This window comes from Eubalaena glacialis, chromosome 15 (assembly GCF_028564815.1).
Source record: "Eubalaena glacialis isolate mEubGla1 chromosome 15, mEubGla1.1.hap2.+ XY, whole genome shotgun sequence".
Taxonomy (NCBI): domain Eukaryota; kingdom Metazoa; phylum Chordata; class Mammalia; order Artiodactyla; family Balaenidae; genus Eubalaena; species Eubalaena glacialis.
The window spans coordinates 8,191,003-8,208,415 of record NC_083730.1 but is presented as its reverse complement, the minus strand read 5'-3'; the positions used below and the strand labels follow the sequence as shown (position 1 = coordinate 8,208,415).

The following is a 17,413-nucleotide window of genomic DNA, read 5'->3' as shown; positions in this document are numbered from 1 at the left end:
TTTTCTAATATGTACAAACTCCTATTGCAGCAGCAAGGAAAAAGATCTATTTGAGGAAAGAGCCATTGGGTAAGGGTGGGAGCGGGAGTCAGGAAAAACTGTAAGACGCTGTATGTTCAGGCCACTCAGGATGGCTGCTCTCTTGCTCTCTGTTCATCCCCTGCCCGACCAGGTCCTGCTTCACCTACACCCTATGCAAACGACTGACCTTCCTGCCCTGCTTCACCTACACCCTATGCATACGACTGACCTTCCTGCCCTGCTTCACCTACACCCTATGCATACGACTGACCTTCCTGCCCTGCTTCACCTACACCCTATGCATACGACTGACCTTCCTGCCCTGCTTCACCTACACCCTATGCATACGACTGACCTTCCTGCGTACTTGCCCCAGGTCCCAGCTGGTGATTGTTCTTATCAAAGGGGCGGGGAAGCCCTCCGCTGGTTTCCCTGGTAACTAATGAGCCCACCTGACGTCAATCCCCATATAACTGGCAATCCCTCTCCCCCAGCAAAGACTGCCGCCATGTCCTGCTGCATCCTGCCCGCCTTGCGCCGGCACATGGTACGGTGTCACTCCAGGACCTTGCTTCAGACATGTAAGCTCCCCCATCCATTAAACCACGGATGTCTCTGTTGCCAGCTCCGGGCTCGCTCTTTGGTCTTGAAGCTGCGCAAGCACAGGGCTTGTAGGCTTGTGGGGTGCAGCCCAACAGACAATGAAATGGGTGAAAAAGAAATGGTATCTTGTGTTTGGCACCATTTGGGGGTATCTGTTTTTGAAAGGGCTTGCACCTCCATTTTTTGAGTTATTTTACAATTCAATAAATTGTAGAAAGCCGACAGTATCAATAATGCAGGTAATTCTTGCTTATAGAAATGCAAATAAACTTGTCTGATGGAATGTAATTGATTATTGCTGTGGCTATCTACCAGCGTTCCTGATCGGCTATAAGCCCTTTGAATTCTCCTTGGAATCAGTCTACCATCTTTTTGTTCCCTTCTTAATTAATGAGTGAGATTAATTGTTTACAAGTGTTCATTTCATATTTTTTAAGTCATGATTTTCCTTTTTTTTAAAATGATATCTTGGGAGTTCCCTGGCAGTCCAGTGGTTAGGATTCAGCGCTTTCATTTCAGTGGCCCCAGGTTCAATCCCTGGTCGGGGAACTAAGATCCTGCAAGCCACATGGCGCACCACGCACCCGCCTCCAAAAAAAACCAAAATGGTATCTTGAAACAGCAGGTAATGCAGGAATCTGTAACAGATTCCATCATATGTCACCCACGTTTAACTCTGAGCTTTTAAAAGAGCACGTTTCAGTTTAATATTTTAAATAAAGCCTAACACACATTATCTTTTTCTTTTAGCTTCAGACAAGCTTGACTGAACCAATGACGTTGTCCAAATCAGTATCTCTTCCTCGCAGTGCATACTGGCATCACATCACTCCGCAGAACAGCGCTGGAGAAATCTACAGCTTGCAAGGCAAGTAACCGTAAAGCACCGCCTTTAGCTTCCTACAGGTGGACCGCGGCCATGCAAATTGCTTTGTATTTGCATTGCTTGCTTTTCCTCCATTTCCATTTATCAGCTGTCACTGGCCACAGAGGGAGCTCTGAGATTTACCGTGGCTTTGCTAAAGGTATCGTTTCATAGACTCATGATAAAAATTATCCCAAAGATCACCAAGGGCTGAGGACCCGCTTTGGCACAGGAATTTGACTAAAACATTATACAAAACATATTATCAGAAGCTAAAAGGAGCTAATACCAGGGTCTGTTTCATGCTGTGTTTTACAAAGGATTTCTTTCTTAGCATCTTGTTGCCGTAATAGGATTGAATATCAGTTCAGGAGGCTGACTTCCAGCTCTGTGATGAAATGCTGCATGAACCTACTCATAGTTTTAAGGTTTAGCCAAAGCCTTGACATAGAAACCATATGGGAGGGTGCAGGGCAGAAGGAGACAAGTGTAAGTATGTTGCTTCTGTATTTTTCCTAATGATAAAGCGTTGACTGACTGCTTAGCAGATGAATCAGAGGAACAGAGAGCAGGTATTTGATCAACAGCAGCAGAATTCAGTTTCCGTGGTTCTCTTCCTATTTTTTCCCTTTTGTCCTAAATTCATAAACTTAACCTTCAGATAAAATATTCAGCTGCAAGAAACTAACAGCTGGCCAAGACAGGAGGAAGCAGGAACTAAGAAAAATAAGGCTAAAAAAACACAGCTGAAAACACTCATCAAACCTTTTTTGAGCATAATAGGCTTGAACATACTAGGTACCCAATAAATATCTGGTGAAGGAATGGCCATCATAACCTTTGAGAATATTTTTCTTTTCATACATTAACTTTTGCTCATATTAACAACACTAAATGTTTTGACAAAAAAAAAAAAAATTCTGTAACAAGCAAACTGAAATCGTGTATTTTTAAAGCAGTATTTGCTTGCCAGAGTTTCAAACCTAGAATAATGGGATTTGATGAGTGGGAATGAATGATTAAAGATACATTCTGCAAGGAAAAGCAGTCAGAACCACGTTAGTCACTTACAGAAGATAATTGCATTTTATATTTTAAATGAACCCTCTTATCACCAACTTGACCACCTGTATTTAATAGGTCATTATTATCTTTCTGTATTATTTATTTGTATGAGAAAATCTTTAATGGCAGAAGGATTAGAGGATTGAGAAAAGGAGGGGAACTGCTTTGACAGTTTCATGAGTCAGAAAGAGGAGACGTGCTTCCATTCCGTTTTTTCTGTCCACAAATGCCAGTAACCACACACTAAAATCGCCCGAGTCATGATCTTGTAAAGTTAATCTTGCTTGTTCCAGGGATTAGAAATAATTAGAAAATATGCTTTTAACGTAAGGTTGTTTTTATTTAAACATAAACATATATATGTAAATATTGATATTCAGTAGAAGAAAACTAAAACTATGGAATATTTGAATAAGAGAATAAAAACAGTTAAATTTCTAAGCAAAAAGAAAGCGAGATGTTAATACAAATAAATTGGAAATGGGTTGGAACCACTGTACTGAAAACTTTGGGTTCTGACAAGGTGTCGGTCTGTAATCCCAGCAAATAAAAGACTGTGGTTTTCACGGTAACATACAGAAAACTTTTCTCTGAAGGTAGCATTAAGATTTAGACTGATAACTTCAGAAATAATGTCATAAGCACCCAACAAAAAATACCAGAATGCATTAAATTTCTGAAAACATTGCCAGAGACTTGTTGGAGGACAGTATTGATTTACACAATAAAATAGAATCAATAACTAATTAGAATTCTCTATGATTTATGTCACAGATATTAATTTCCAGTTAAGGGTTTCAAATGCCTTATTGATTACGATGAACTGTTTATTTATATGATCTTGTTGGCGAGGAAAAATTTACCTTCTAACCTTCCAGGTTCTTTGGCTGGTCTAATAATTAAATTGACATTAGATTAACAGGAGAAAAAAAATTTGTTATATATACGGGAGTCCCATGAGAGCCAAAGGCAAGTCTGGCAACTGAGGCTTATATGGCATCCTGAGCTAAGGGAAGGGACAGGGGCCTGGGGCTTCCAAGGGGAGGAAGGTGAGTCACAGGACAATAAGTAGAGCAGATGTTTGGTAATTAAATGTTTGCCCTGCCACACAGATCGGGCATTCAGATAAAGTTATCTCTGTGTCTGAGCCAGGCCCCCTGTCTAAATTCTTTTAGGCAATTAAGTGAGAGGTTAAAAGTTCTTCCTGAGTCTTTTGGACCTTGATTGTCTTCAGCTCAAAATAATCCACACGCCAAAGTGGCACATTTTGGGGAGACTCATTCCGAACCCCTTCAATCTCAATGTCACATTCTTCTTTGGTTGTTAGTTGTTGTTTTTATGTAACAAAAAATATGCATTGATTAAGGTAATTACTGTAAGTCAGATAAATATAGAATATACTCAATGTAGAGTACATTTCACTGTACTGTGCATTTATTTTTGTGTTGCATACTTCTTAGAGCAATACATTTTGCCATTTTGTATACCCCTCATATTATGGTTATATCATATAGAGAGAGATACAGATAGATAAATAGACTGTAGGTAGGTAGATAATATATAGATCAATATAGATACAGATTTGTTAGTGATACTTTGACAATGATTTATTTTGTTCTGCTGAGGAGCTGAGAGAGGTGGAGGGGCAGAGCCTTTGACCATGGTTTCTCCTGGGGTGTAATCCCCTCAGGCTCTGCCCTCATGGAATTAGGGCAGAATAAACTACTGAATCAAGAAAAATCAAAATAGAAACAACCTTATCACCCCTTCATGCACAAGTGCATTTTTTTCACTAAACTACAGTTAAAAGTGTGGTTATTTTGCATCTCACTCCCTCAGTTGTGCTCCTTGAAGTGGCATCACCTCTTCTTTACAAAGAGGAGAACATAGTCAAGCAACTATCATCATTGATCTTCCAGAGTCAAAGGAAAACTCTGGCGTTGCTGGGTGATATATCGTCAAGTAAACTGCAGGTAGCATTGAGGAATAAAAATCCATCGTTAGAATTTTTTCACCATGCTGTTAACATTCTAACTGTGAAGCTGAGATCAATATGAATTAAATTCAACAGGCTTTCATTCAGAAGGTAAAGAGGGAAAAGTTTTATATGCTTAAAGTTTAATAGATTGGAATTCATTAATAAGCAGCACATGTACTGGAATGGAAAAAAAATTCCTGGTGTGAAAACAAATCCATTCCATATAAAGACTTACCTATAACTTCAATTGACGGTCACCCTCAAAACTGCACTTTACTTGGTTTTACTGTATTCACTTCTGTCATCCAGTCTATAACCATAGAGGCAAGATACACTGTAAAAGACTGACATATCAATACTGACATCCTGCGTTTTGTTTACTCTAATGTTTGGGAAAAAGGTGCAATATCAGATCTCTCCATGGTACTCCCAGAACAGCGCTCTGACAGTACAAGCTGTTGTGGTTTCCCCAGTGTGCTCTAGCTCTCTGGAGTCAAAAACATTGAAAAGCAGAATGATTACTCTTTAATAAGTACACACTAGCTAAGTACGAGGCAGCTGCTGTTTAAAATCTCTATCCCTAAATGGCTGTGATGGGTTATGTCACCTCTTCCTGGAGAAGTCGTTAATAAAGACTTTTCCTTTTCTCGATTTTTACCGGGTTATCGGGATGATGGATTTGTATTAGAAAGTAATTTTTGATTTTTGTTTCTCTAACTTCTGCATTTATGAAAAACATTTGTGTCACAACACATTTTACAGATGTTATCTCTAGACTCAGGGAAACATAAACTGTTAAAGGGAAGGAAACATGATCTTGAACTCTTGACTCTAAAGTGAATGCTCAAAACACATCATTTGTTTTACTAGTGATAGAACTGTGATTTTAGTTCTAAGGCCTTCAGCAGAAAATGTGTTGGGAGGATGAGGAACACTCAAAAAAAGCAAAAGACAGAAAGAAAGAAGGAAAGAGACAGAGGAAGAGAGGAAGGGAGGGAGGAAGGGGAAAGAAGGAAAGAAGAAAAAGAAAGAGAAAGAAAGAAGGAAGGAAGGAAGAAAAGAAAAGAAAGAAAAAGACCACTCAACAGCCAATAAATCGAGAGGCAAGATTCGGTAGAGAAGGACGGACTTTATTCAGAAAAGCCGGCAATCTGGGGAGATGGTGGACTCATGTCCAGAGACCAGGTCCCAAGATTCTGCTCAGCCATGACAGCTTTTAAAGGGAAAAAGGGGAAACCATCTCAGTTAATCATTAAGGCAGGAGGTCAGATTCTTCATCATTTTTCTGCTGTGTGCAGGCCTGCCGACTCCTCCCCATCTTCCTTGGGACGCGTCTTGCCCACGGGGTCTACCTGCCCCCGCAGGGTCCACCCACAAATTTGCTAAGGGGAAGAAGCTAGGGGTAGAGAGTCAGTCATTCTTTAACTACTTAATTCTTTGTTCTTACTCGTTCTCATCCAGGAAAGGAACCAACAGGTTAGGTAAGGTGTTGTGTATATTTAGAAAAGCAGAAACTAGGAGCTATGTTAAATGTTGCCTGATGATCTCATCTTTATGACTAAGGTCTAAGGAAAACAGGGATGAAGAAACAGAAAAGGGGCAAAGGAGCTGCTTACAATAAGGAGGTCAGAGTTTTTCTTACTCAAGGCTCTCACCTTGACTTTTAATTGCCATTCTACTTATTTAGATGATGGACTATAGAGCAGGGTCTTTAAAGTGGGATTTGTGAAGATGACAAGAGCATTTATTAAAGATGACAAATCAAACTAGTAAAGACCATGGGTGGTACCAAAGCTCGCTCACGGGAGGCACTTGTGAGTCTTCAATGAACTCAAAAATGTATTAGAAAATGCGTTATAAAGGATACAAGGAGGGGATGGCATCGCGACCACTCTTCTCCCTGAGGACAGTTCTCAACCAGTGTCGCGAAAGGAACCACTCCACCCCACGGTCCCAGCGGCCTTTCTCCGTGCACAGGCTCGGGACTTTGTTGGTGCATCTGTTTCTCGCTTTAGGATCGTTGTTAGTGAACACAGACGCTTGCTGCTGCTGGTCTTTCCTTTGGTAGCACAGGAGATACTGTGAGATGCTGGGTTTCTGCCTCTCCACCTGATGCTTCCATCCGGGATTAGCTCTTCCACGAGCTACAGTGATGAGAAGGGGGCATCGAGAATGTGAGCTGGAAATGACCCCCACGCGCCGCCCTATGAGACTGTGTTATCCTTAAACTTTCCCTGATACATTTAATGACTATTTGTTACACAAATCTACATGGGATAGGCTGGGACTTGTTTTTGAACAGCCTGAACAACTTCTCTCTTTGAATTAAGGACGATTGGGGGTGCCGTTTGTGAAGGTGACAACTTTTGGAGTTCTGCTTTCATTAAACTGATTAATATTCTAATGCCAGCTCTGAACTGTCTGCTCCCTCCGCCCGTGGTACATCTGTAATTAGCTCCAGACCCCCGGTGTCAGCACAACAGCCAACCTGATTACACAGAAGGCATGTTATGTTCACCGAAAGGGCATCTGCTGCTCCAATTTCTCAGAAGGACAGGATGCAAACAGGCAATTAGAATTAGAGATAACCTTTGGAAAACGGTAAATAGAGTTCTGGCGGAGATGAGGGAGGTAAATCAAAGGATTTACTCACTCTTTGCTCAGCTCTGACCCTCTGTCCTTCTTTACTGCCTGTTTAATTTCAAGTTCACATGGTTTTTAAATTGCTTCCATTGAGATCTTCTTTTTAAATTTTCATGATATGATGTTTTCCAAATTGCAAAGTTAATAAAAGCCTCCAGTAGCAAGTAACACACACACACACACGCACACACAGAGAAATTTGCACCGGTGGTAAAAAGGAGCTTGCACGTGTTCACGCTCCCATCTTCCCAGGATTTGATCTACGTGTTGTCAGGTGAATCAGTCACTGTGGGTCCACAGCAGCCAATACATCACACGTTCTCCATAAGGCCCAACCCTGCTTCTGGCAATTTGGCAACAAACCTTAAAACATGAGCCGGTTTTTAGAATCAACACTTCGTGTCTATCAAACCTTCTCTATGAACATGTACTGCATATCCTTACCTTATGAAGGGTAAGTCAAAAGCAGAAAGTGCCTCCCTGGATATCAGTTTTCAGAGAGGAATGAAACAATTGCTTCCCCAAGATAGACACCATAAAAATGCTCCAAATATTCTCAGCGTGAAATGTCCCTCATACCCCACAGTTTTCATCCATCACTCCCTCTTCCAAGCTCCCAGACATTTAGGTATAGCTTTAACATATCAATCTATTTGTTTATAAACCTGTTTCTTCTACTAGGTTGTGAGGTAGCAACTTTTTTTTTTTATGGTGAATCTACATTTTCTTTTTCCTTTTTCTTTTTAATTTTTGAATTTTATTTTATTTTTTTACACAGCAGGTTCTTATTAGTCATCCATTTTATACACATCAGTGTATACATGTCAATCCCAATCTCCCAATTCATCACACCACCATCCCCACCCCCTGCCGCTTTCCCCCCTTGGTGTCCATACGTTTGTTTTCTACATCTGTGTCTCTATTTCTGCCCTGCAAACTGCTTCATCTGTACCATTTTTCTAGGTTCCATATATATGCGTTGATATACGATATTTGTTTTTCTCTTTCTGACTTACTTCACTCTCTGTGACAGTCTCTAGATTCATCAACGTCTCTGCAAATGACTCAGTTTCATTCCTTTTTATGGCTGAGTAATATTCCATTGTATATATGTACCACATCTTCTTTATCCATTCGTCTGTCGATGGGCATTTAGGTTGCCTTCATGACCCGGCTATTGTAAATAGTGCTGCAATGAACATTGGGGTGCATGTGTCTTTTTGGATTATGGTTTTCTCTGGGTATATGCCCAGTAGTGAGATTGCTGGATCATATGATAATTCTATTTTTAGTTTTTTAAGGAACCTCCATACTGTTCTCCATAGTGGCTGTATCAATTTACATTCCCAGCAACAGTGCAAGAGGGTTCCCTTTTCTCCACACCCTCTCCAGCATTTGTTGTTTGTAGATTTTCTGATGATGCCCATTCGAACTGGTGTGAGGTGATACCTCATTGTAGTTTTGATTTGCATTTCTCTAATAGTGATGTTGAGCAGCTTTTCATGTGCTTCTTGGCCATCTGTATGTCTTCTTTGGAGAAATGTCTATTTAGGTCTTCTGCCCATTTTTGAATTGGGTTGTTTGGTTTTTTAATACTGAGCTGCATGAGCTGTTTATATATTTTGGAGATTAATCCATTGCCTATTGATTCGTTTGCAAATATTTTCTCCCATTCTGAGTGTTGTCTTTTCGTCTTGTTAGTAATTTCCTTTGCTTTGCAAAAGCTTTTAAGTTTCATTAGGTCCCATTTGTTTATTTTTGTTTTTATTTCCATTACTCTAGGCAGTGGATCAAAAAAAGATCTTGCTGTGATTTATGTCAAAGAGTGTTCTTCCTATGTTTTCCTCTAAGAGTTTTATAGTGTCTGGTCTTACATTTAGGTCTCTAATCCATTTTGAGTTTATTTTTGTGTATGGTGTTAGGGAGTGTTCTAATTTCATTCTTTTACATGTAGCTGTCCAGTTTTGCCGGCACCACTAATTGAAGACACTGTCTTTTCTCCACTGTATATCCTTGCCTCCTTTGTCATAGATCAGTTGACCATAGGTGTGTGGGTTTATCTCTGGGCTTTCTCTCCTGTTCCATTGATCTGTATTTCTGTTTTTGTGCCAGTACCATATTGTCTTGATTACTGTAGCTTTGTAGTATAGTCTGAAGTCAGGGAGCCTGATTCCTCCAGCTCCATTTTTCTTTCTAAAGATTGCTTTGGCTACTCAGGGTCTTTTGTGTTTCCATACAAATTGTGAATTTTTTTGTTCTACTTCTGTGAAAAATGCCGTTAGCAGTTTGATAGGGATTGCATTGAATCTGTAGATTGCCTTGGGTAGTATAGTCATTTTCACAATGTTGATTCTTCCAATCCAAGAACATGGTATATCTCTCCATCTGTTTGTATCATCTTTAATTTATTTCATCACTGTCTTATAGTTTTCTGCATACATGTCTTTTGTCTCCTCAGGTAGGTTTATTCCTAGGTATTTTATTCTCTTTGTTGCAATGGTAAATGGGAGTGTTTCCTTAATTTCTCTTTCAGATTTTTTGTCGTTAGTATATAGGAATGCAAGAGATTTCTGTGCATTAATTTTGTATCCTGCAACTTTACCAAATTCATGGATTAGCTCTAGTAGTGTTCTCGTGGCACCTTTAGGATTCTCTATGTATAGTATCATGTCATCTGCAAACAGTGACAGTTTTACTTCTTCTTTTCAAATTTGTATTCCTTTTATTTCTTTTTCTTCTCTGATTGCCATGGCTAGGACTTCCAAAACTATGTTGAATAATAGTGGTGAGAGTGGACATCCTTGACTTGTTCCTGATCTTAGAGGAAATGCTTTCAGTTTTTCACCATTGAGAATGATGTTTGCTGTGGCTTTGTCATAATTGGCCTTTATTATGTTGAGGTAGGTTCCCTCTATGCCCACTTTCTGGAGAGTTTTTATCATAAATGGGTGTTGACTTCTGTCAAAAGCTTTTTCTGCATCTATTGAGATGATCATATGGTTTTTCTTCTTCAATTTGTTAATATGGTGTATCACATTGATTGATTTGCATATATTGAAGAATCCTTTCATCTGTGGGATAAATCCCACTTGATCATGGTGTATGATCCTTTCAGTGTGTTGTTGGATTCTTTTTGCTAGAATTTTGTTGAGGATTTTTGCATCTATATTCATCAGTGATATTGGTCTGTAATTTTCTTTTTTTGTAGTATCTTTGTCTGGTTTTGGTATCAGGGTGATGGTGGCCTCACAGAATGAGTTTGGGAGTGTTCCTTCCTCTGCAATTTTTTGGAAGAGTTTGAGAAGGATGGGTGTTAGCTCTTCTCTAAATGTTTGATAGAATTCACCTGTGAAACCATCTGGTCCTGGACTTTTGTTTGTTGGAAGATTTTTCATCACAGTTTCAATTTCATTACTTGTGCTTGGTCTGTTCCTATTTTCTATTTCTTCCTGGTTCAGTCTTGGAAGGTTATACCTTTCTAAGAATTTGTCCATTTCTTTCAGGTTGTCCATTTTATTGGCATAGAGTTGCTTGTAGTAGTCTCTTAGGATGCTTTGTATTTCTGCAGTGTCTGTTGTAACTTCTCCTTTTTCATTTCCAATTTTATTGATTTGAGTCCTCTCCCTCTTTTTCTTGAGGAGTCTGGCTAATGGTTTATCAATTTTGTTTATCTTCTCAAAGAACCAGCTTTTAGCTCTATTGATCTTTGCTCTTGTTTTCTTTGTTTCTATTTCACTTATTTCTGCTCTGATCTTTATGATTTCTGTCCTTCTGCTAACTTTGGGTTTTGTTTGTTCTTCTTTCTCTAGTTCCTTTAGGTGTAAGGTTAGATTGTTTATTTGAGATGTTTGTTGTTTCTTGAGGTAGGATTTTATTGCTATAAACTTCCCTCTTAGAACTGCTTTTGCTCCATCCCATAGGTTTTGGATTGTCGTGTTTTCATTGTCATTTGTCTCTAGGTATTTTTTGATTTCCTCTTTGATTTCTTCAGTGATCTCCTGGTTATTTAGTAACGTATTGTTTAGCCTCCATCTGTCTGTGTTTTTTACGTTTTTTTCCCTGTAATTGATTTCCAATCTCATAGTGTTGTGGTCAGAAAATATGCTTGATATGATTTCAGTTTTCTTAAATCTACTGAGGCTTGATTTGTGACCCAAGATGTGATCCATCCTGGAGAATGTTCCATGCGCACCTGAGAAGAAAGTGTAATCTGCTGTTTTGGGATGGAATGCCCCGTAAATAGTAATTAAATCTATCTGGTCTATTGTGTCATTTAAAGCTTGTGTTTCCTTATTAATTTTCTGTTTGGATGATCTGAGGTAGCAACTTTGAATGATTTTTTATCCCCAAGGCTGTGCTAAACTTGGGTGGCTCAGTCATTGTGAAGAGGCTCTATCTGCAGAGGTTAAAATCTGGAGTTTCAGAGTTAAGTAAACCTGAGTTTGAATATTAACTTTACCACTGCTAAGTTGTGTGACTTTGGGCTATTTACTTAATCTTTCTAAGCCTCATATTCTTGATCTCTAAAACGAGGATAATGGTATCTATCACAGCACTTAAATGAGATCGTCCACATAAGGTATAAAGATTCCATAATTACTAACCATTGTCAATATTAAATTTGCAGTAAGAAGTTTCTTTCCCAGACAAAGAATGCTCTCTTACTACAGTTATTTTTTAACAACTTTATTTGAATATAATTGCTTTACAATGGTGTGTTAGTTTCTGCTTTATAACACAGTGAATCAGCTATACATATACATATATCCCACATCTCTCCCCTCTTGCATCTCCTTCCCTCCCACCCTCCCTATCCCACTCCTCTAAGTGGTGACAAAGCACCGAGCTGACCTCCCTGTGCTATGCAGCTGCTTCCCACTAGCTATCTATTTTACATTTGGTAGTGTATATATGTCCATGCCAATCTCTCACTTTGCCCCAGCTTACCCTTCCCCCTCGCCATCCTCAAGTCCATTCTCTAGTAGGTCTGCGTCTTTATTCCCATCCTGCCCCTAGGTTCTTCATGACCATTTTTTTTTTAGATTCCATATATATGTGTTAGCATATGGTATTTGTTTTTCTCTTTCTGACTTACTTCACTCTGTATGGCAGATTGTAGGTCCATCCACCTCACTACAAATAACTCAATTTCATTTCTTTTTATGGCTGAGTAATACTCCATTGTATATATGTGCCACATCTTCTTTATCCATTCATCTGTCGATGGACATTTAGGTTACTTCCATACCCTGGCTACTGTAAATACAGCTGCAATGAACATTGTGGTACAGGACTGTTTTTGAATTATGGTTTCCTCAGGGTATATGCGCTGTAGTGGGATTGCTGGGTCATATGGTAGTTCTATTTTTAGTTTTTTAAGGAACCTCCATACTGTTATTCTTTTTGTTGCAAGGGTAAATGGGAGTGTTTCTTTAATTTCACTTTCAGATTTTTCATCATTAGTGTACAGGAATGCAAGAGATTTCTGTACATTAATTTTGTATCCTGCAACTTTACCAAATTCATTGATCAGCTCTAGAAGTTTTCTGGTAGCATATTTAGGATTCTCTATGTATAGTATCATGTCATCTGCAAACAGTGACAGCTTTACTTCCTCTTTTCCCATTTGGATTCCTTTTATTTCTTTTTCTTCTCTGACTGCTGTGGCTAAAACTTCCAAAACAATGTTGAATAACAGTGGTGAGAGTGGGCAAACTTGTTTTGATCCTGATCTTAGTGAAAATGGTTTCAGGTTTTCACCAATGAGGCTGATGTTGGCTGTGAGTTTGTCATATATGGCCTATATTATGTTGAGCTAAGTTCCCTCTAGGCCCACTTTCTGGAGGGTTTTTATCATAAATCGGTGTTGAATTTTGTCGAAAGCTTATTCTGCATCTATTGAGATGATCATATGGTTTTTATTCTTCAATTTGTTAATATGGTGTATCACATTGATTGATTTACGTATATTGAAGAATCGTTGCGTTCCTGGGATAAACCCCACTTGATCATGGTGATCACTTGATATGAAGAACCTAAGAGCAGGACAGGAATAATGACGCAAACTTAGAGAATAGACTTGAGGACATAGGGAGGGGGAAGGGGAAGCTGGGACGAAGTGAGAGAGTGGCATGGACATATATATACTACCAAATGTAAAATAGATAGCTAGTGGGAAGCAACCTCATAGCACAGGGAGATCAGCTTGGTGCTTTGTGACCACCTAGAGGAGTTGGACAGGGAGGGTGGGAGGGAGACGCAAGAGGGAGGAGATATGGGGATATGTGTATACGTATAGCTGATTCACTTTGTTAGCAGAAACTAACACACCATTGAAAAGCAATTATACTCCAATAAAGATGTTTAAAAAATATATATAGAAACGGTTTTCTAGCTTCTAAAGTTTGAGAAAAACTAAACCTAACTCTAAACCTAACCCTGTTTTTTTTGGTTTTTTTTTGTTTTTTTATTGAGTCATACTATTGTTTCATTCTTTTTAGAATTTTTTAATTTATTTATTTATTTTATTTTATTTTTGGCTGCACTGGATCTTCGTTGCTGCCCTTGGGGCTTTCTCTATTTGCAGCGAGCAGTGGCTACTCTTTGTTGCAGTGCGTGGGCTTATTGCAGTGGCTTCTCTTGTTGCAGAGCATGGGCCCCAGGCCCGCAGGCCTTGGTGGTTGTGGCGCGAGGGCTCAGTAGTTGTGGCTCACGGGCTTAGTTGCTCCACGGCATGTGGGGTCCTCCCGGACCAGGGCTCGAATCCGTGTCCCCTGCATTGGCAGGCGGATTCTTAACCCTGCGGCACCACCAGGGAAGCCCCAAACCGTAAGTTTTTAATGCATGAAAAAAGGAATGTCAGGCAAAATGTCAGGCTTAAGTCTTCAGTTGTTTTTTTTCTTTCCATCTGTGAGTATAAACAAGACATTGCCCCCTAAAGAGATGAACCACTTCTCCCAAGCCCTACATCCCTCAGTCCATGTAGCCCAAGGGAAATGGGACACTGTTTTTCAGGCCATGGAGTTGCAAAATTCCTGAAGGACTTTATTCAGCTCAGTGTAGAAGAGGTGTCCACAGCCCACCCTGCCACCCAAGGTCAATTCTTGCTGATTCATTTACCCTGACTCCTGAGTAACCTGAGAACTTCCTCCACCAGGCCCCAACCTCTCTCCTCAGGTAGACCAGCTTTGCTTGAGCCCGTTATTACTAAACTGATTTTTTCATGGCTGGACCAGAGATGAAAGGCAAGATGCAGACTGTTGATTAAGTTCCCCTGACATAGCACAACGAAAAATCTGAAGGTAACTCAGTGTGAGATGTAACAGTCAGCCATTTCATCATGGTCTATCAGACACATAAAAGTTGTTACTAAAAGGCCCAGAGTTTCCAGATATTATATAGGATTAGTATAATCTAACAATGGCCTTATTCAAACAAATCGCTTCACTCTCTTTAACTCAAACCTGAAATTGAAATTTCAATTTCAAAAAACTGAAGACAGGAAGAAAAATATTAATATAAGTGAACTTTTTTCCCTCTCAATGTTCTTCTATGTAGTTTATAGTTTGTGAAGTGTAGCTTAACACAGTTAATTAAACCTGAAACTTGGTCTCTATACTTGATTTTTCTCCATCAAGCTTCCCCATGCAATTTTCTAAATATAATAGGTAACATGTAAGTTCTATATGGCTCAAACTTTTACGGAAAACATATATTCCATTTTACTCAGTAGGGAATAAACATGGTACAAAATATTAGCTCAAAGAAAGGTTAATACAACCATGACAGAAGGTCAGCTGTCATTGTCATGTATTTATGTGCATGTGCACACACACGTACACACACATACGTACACGCACACATACACACACATACGTACACACGTGTACACACACACACAGGACCATTTGGCTCACTGGTGTCTCACCGTATATCACTTCCCTTGAAATGTGCCTATTAAGCTACACTTCACAAACAATAAACTACATAGAAGAACCTTGAGAGGAAAAAATTCACTTATTTTTCTTCCTGACTTCTGTTTTTTTAACCTCATCTCTACCTCTGGCTCTTCAACTAAATGTACCCAATCCCTAGTTCTAGGTTTAAAAATTGTATTTCACACATTTTCCCCTTTATTTTTTTTTTTGTCTGCCAGAGAGCATCACATCTGGAGACTTGATAATGACTGGAGAATAAGAAGAGAAACATCAGGAATTAGCATCATTAAAATTATACTGCAGAGTTAATGTAGATTTAAGCCAGATGTGGCCTTCAGTGAAGTTCTGGCCCTTACCCCACTGCCCTATAAATAACAGATGCTAACTCAAAGTTTGTTACTTCAAACTTCAAACAGCCAGTATTTTAAAACTTAGGAGCATGGTTACATGAGAGAAATTTATGTTAAGAATTTAAACCATGTACTTATGTTTTAACGCCTGTATTTAACACAGGAAGAATAGTATAGTTTGGGCATGTTCCTAGAAATTTTTGATTGGCATTGCTATATTGCATTGGTTTGGTAGGGAATTTAGAACCTCCATTTTATTAATATGTCTAAATATTCATAATACAAGAAAGAAATTCAATGCCAAACTTTAAATGACATAATGTCTTTTACATATATATTCAAAGATAAAAGGTATGTGACTTTAGAACAGAATGTTCTCACTGGCATCACAACTCTGTGAGAGAAATTATACTTCTTATCCTTTCATCTGTCAGAAAATCCCATTCTTCCAAATGAATTTGGGAAGTTGTCTCTCTGGTGTATATTTGAGGAATAGTCATTGTCTATGGCCCTGGAGTATTTATTTTAGAATTCTGTACGTGCTCAAAAAAGAGGTTGGCTTAGAAATACCCCATGCTTGTGTTGGGCTGAAGATCTGTAAGCCTTATAGTTGCCCAGCCTTGAGATCAAAGACAGAGCCCGGAGACAGTGACAGAGACATCAGTTGTTTGCTGGACAGAGGGCCTCACACAAAGGGTCCTGGAGTGGCACCCCACCTTGCGGCACTGTAATCTTAGACTTTCCTTTAACAATAGTAATGGTGTTTCATATTCTGCCCTTTCCTATCCTTCCATCATTTTCTCCCTCAATAAATCTTATGCCAGGGATGTAACTGTCCCAAGTGGGAATGTACTTTCCCATTTTTACCCTCTTTTGTAATACTGGGTTGGCCAAAAAGTTCATTCGGGTTTTGCCATATCATACGGAAAAACCTGAGCAAACTTTTTGGCCAACCCAGTACTATCACTTCCATCTGGTGTCTTTTCCACATCTGTCTGTACTAGTGACTTTGTTATGTGTACTTTGAGGTCCAGATAAAAGTGAATTAATCGTATCTTTCTCCAAATAGACCCCTACCTGCTCACTAGGTTGTCAAAGTAGAAAATACCTTCGCTTTCCCTGGTACCTACCCAGCAGAGTGCCTTACAAAGGTCTTTAGGGCTGATCTTATCTATACAAAAAGCAATATGTTTCTGGCAAGAAATTCCCGTGTTGTTCTGCTGCTATTTATTAAATTCTTGTAATTGTGTTGTCTTATGATGATAGAAGTTGTGCCATAGAGAGAAGATGCAGCCCAAGTTATTTTGGCTCTAATTTGTAAGATAAAAATTAAAAATACAGTTGACCCTTGAACAACACAGGGGTTAGGGGCACCACCCCTCTACGCAGTTGAAAATCCACGTATAACTTATAGTCAGTCTTCTGTATCTGCAGTTCTGCATCCAAGGATTCAACTAACCCTGGTAATTCTACTGAAAACTCCTAAGTGGACACACACACTTGTTCAACGTTGTGTAGTTCAAGGATCATCTGTATTCTCAGCACTTAGAAGTGAAAGGTGATTTAGCAGTGGCTCCCTCTCCCTCTCCTGTCCCCCCTTTCCCCTCCCTCTCCCTCCCCCTCCCCTTCCTCCTCTCCCTCCCCCTCCTTGTCCCTGTTTCTCCCCTCGCCCTCTCCTCCTCCCTCTCTCCCTCCCCCCCATCCCTCTCCCTCCCTCTTGATGCTAAAAACTCAGTCTCTGTGCACAGATGCCGAATCGAATCTCGGAGACAGAGTTTTGTGTGAAGTAGAAAAGAATAGTTTTATTGCTTTGCCAGGCAAAGGGGGACACAGCAGGCTTGTGCCCCTGAAAATCTGTGTGTCCCAACCAGGGGGATTTAGTGAGGAGTCTGACAGCAATCCGTTCAAGGGTGGGGCTGCTGATAAGATTAGGGTGTATGCAGGGCCTGCA

At 39.6% G+C, this 17,413-nt stretch overlaps 1 protein-coding gene across 2 annotated transcripts in view; it reads left to right on the top strand.

Moving 5' to 3' along the window:
- Window positions 1–17,413, top strand: part of DOK6 (docking protein 6) — a 404,328-nt gene that overhangs the window by 338,811 nt on the left and 48,104 nt on the right. For both annotated transcript variants that reach the window (XM_061169746.1, XM_061169747.1), the window contains exon 7: window positions 1,375–1,492. In XM_061169746.1, coding sequence (XP_061025729.1) covers window positions 1,375–1,492 — 118 coding nt within the window. The remainder of the gene's footprint in view (window positions 1–1,374; window positions 1,493–17,413) is intronic.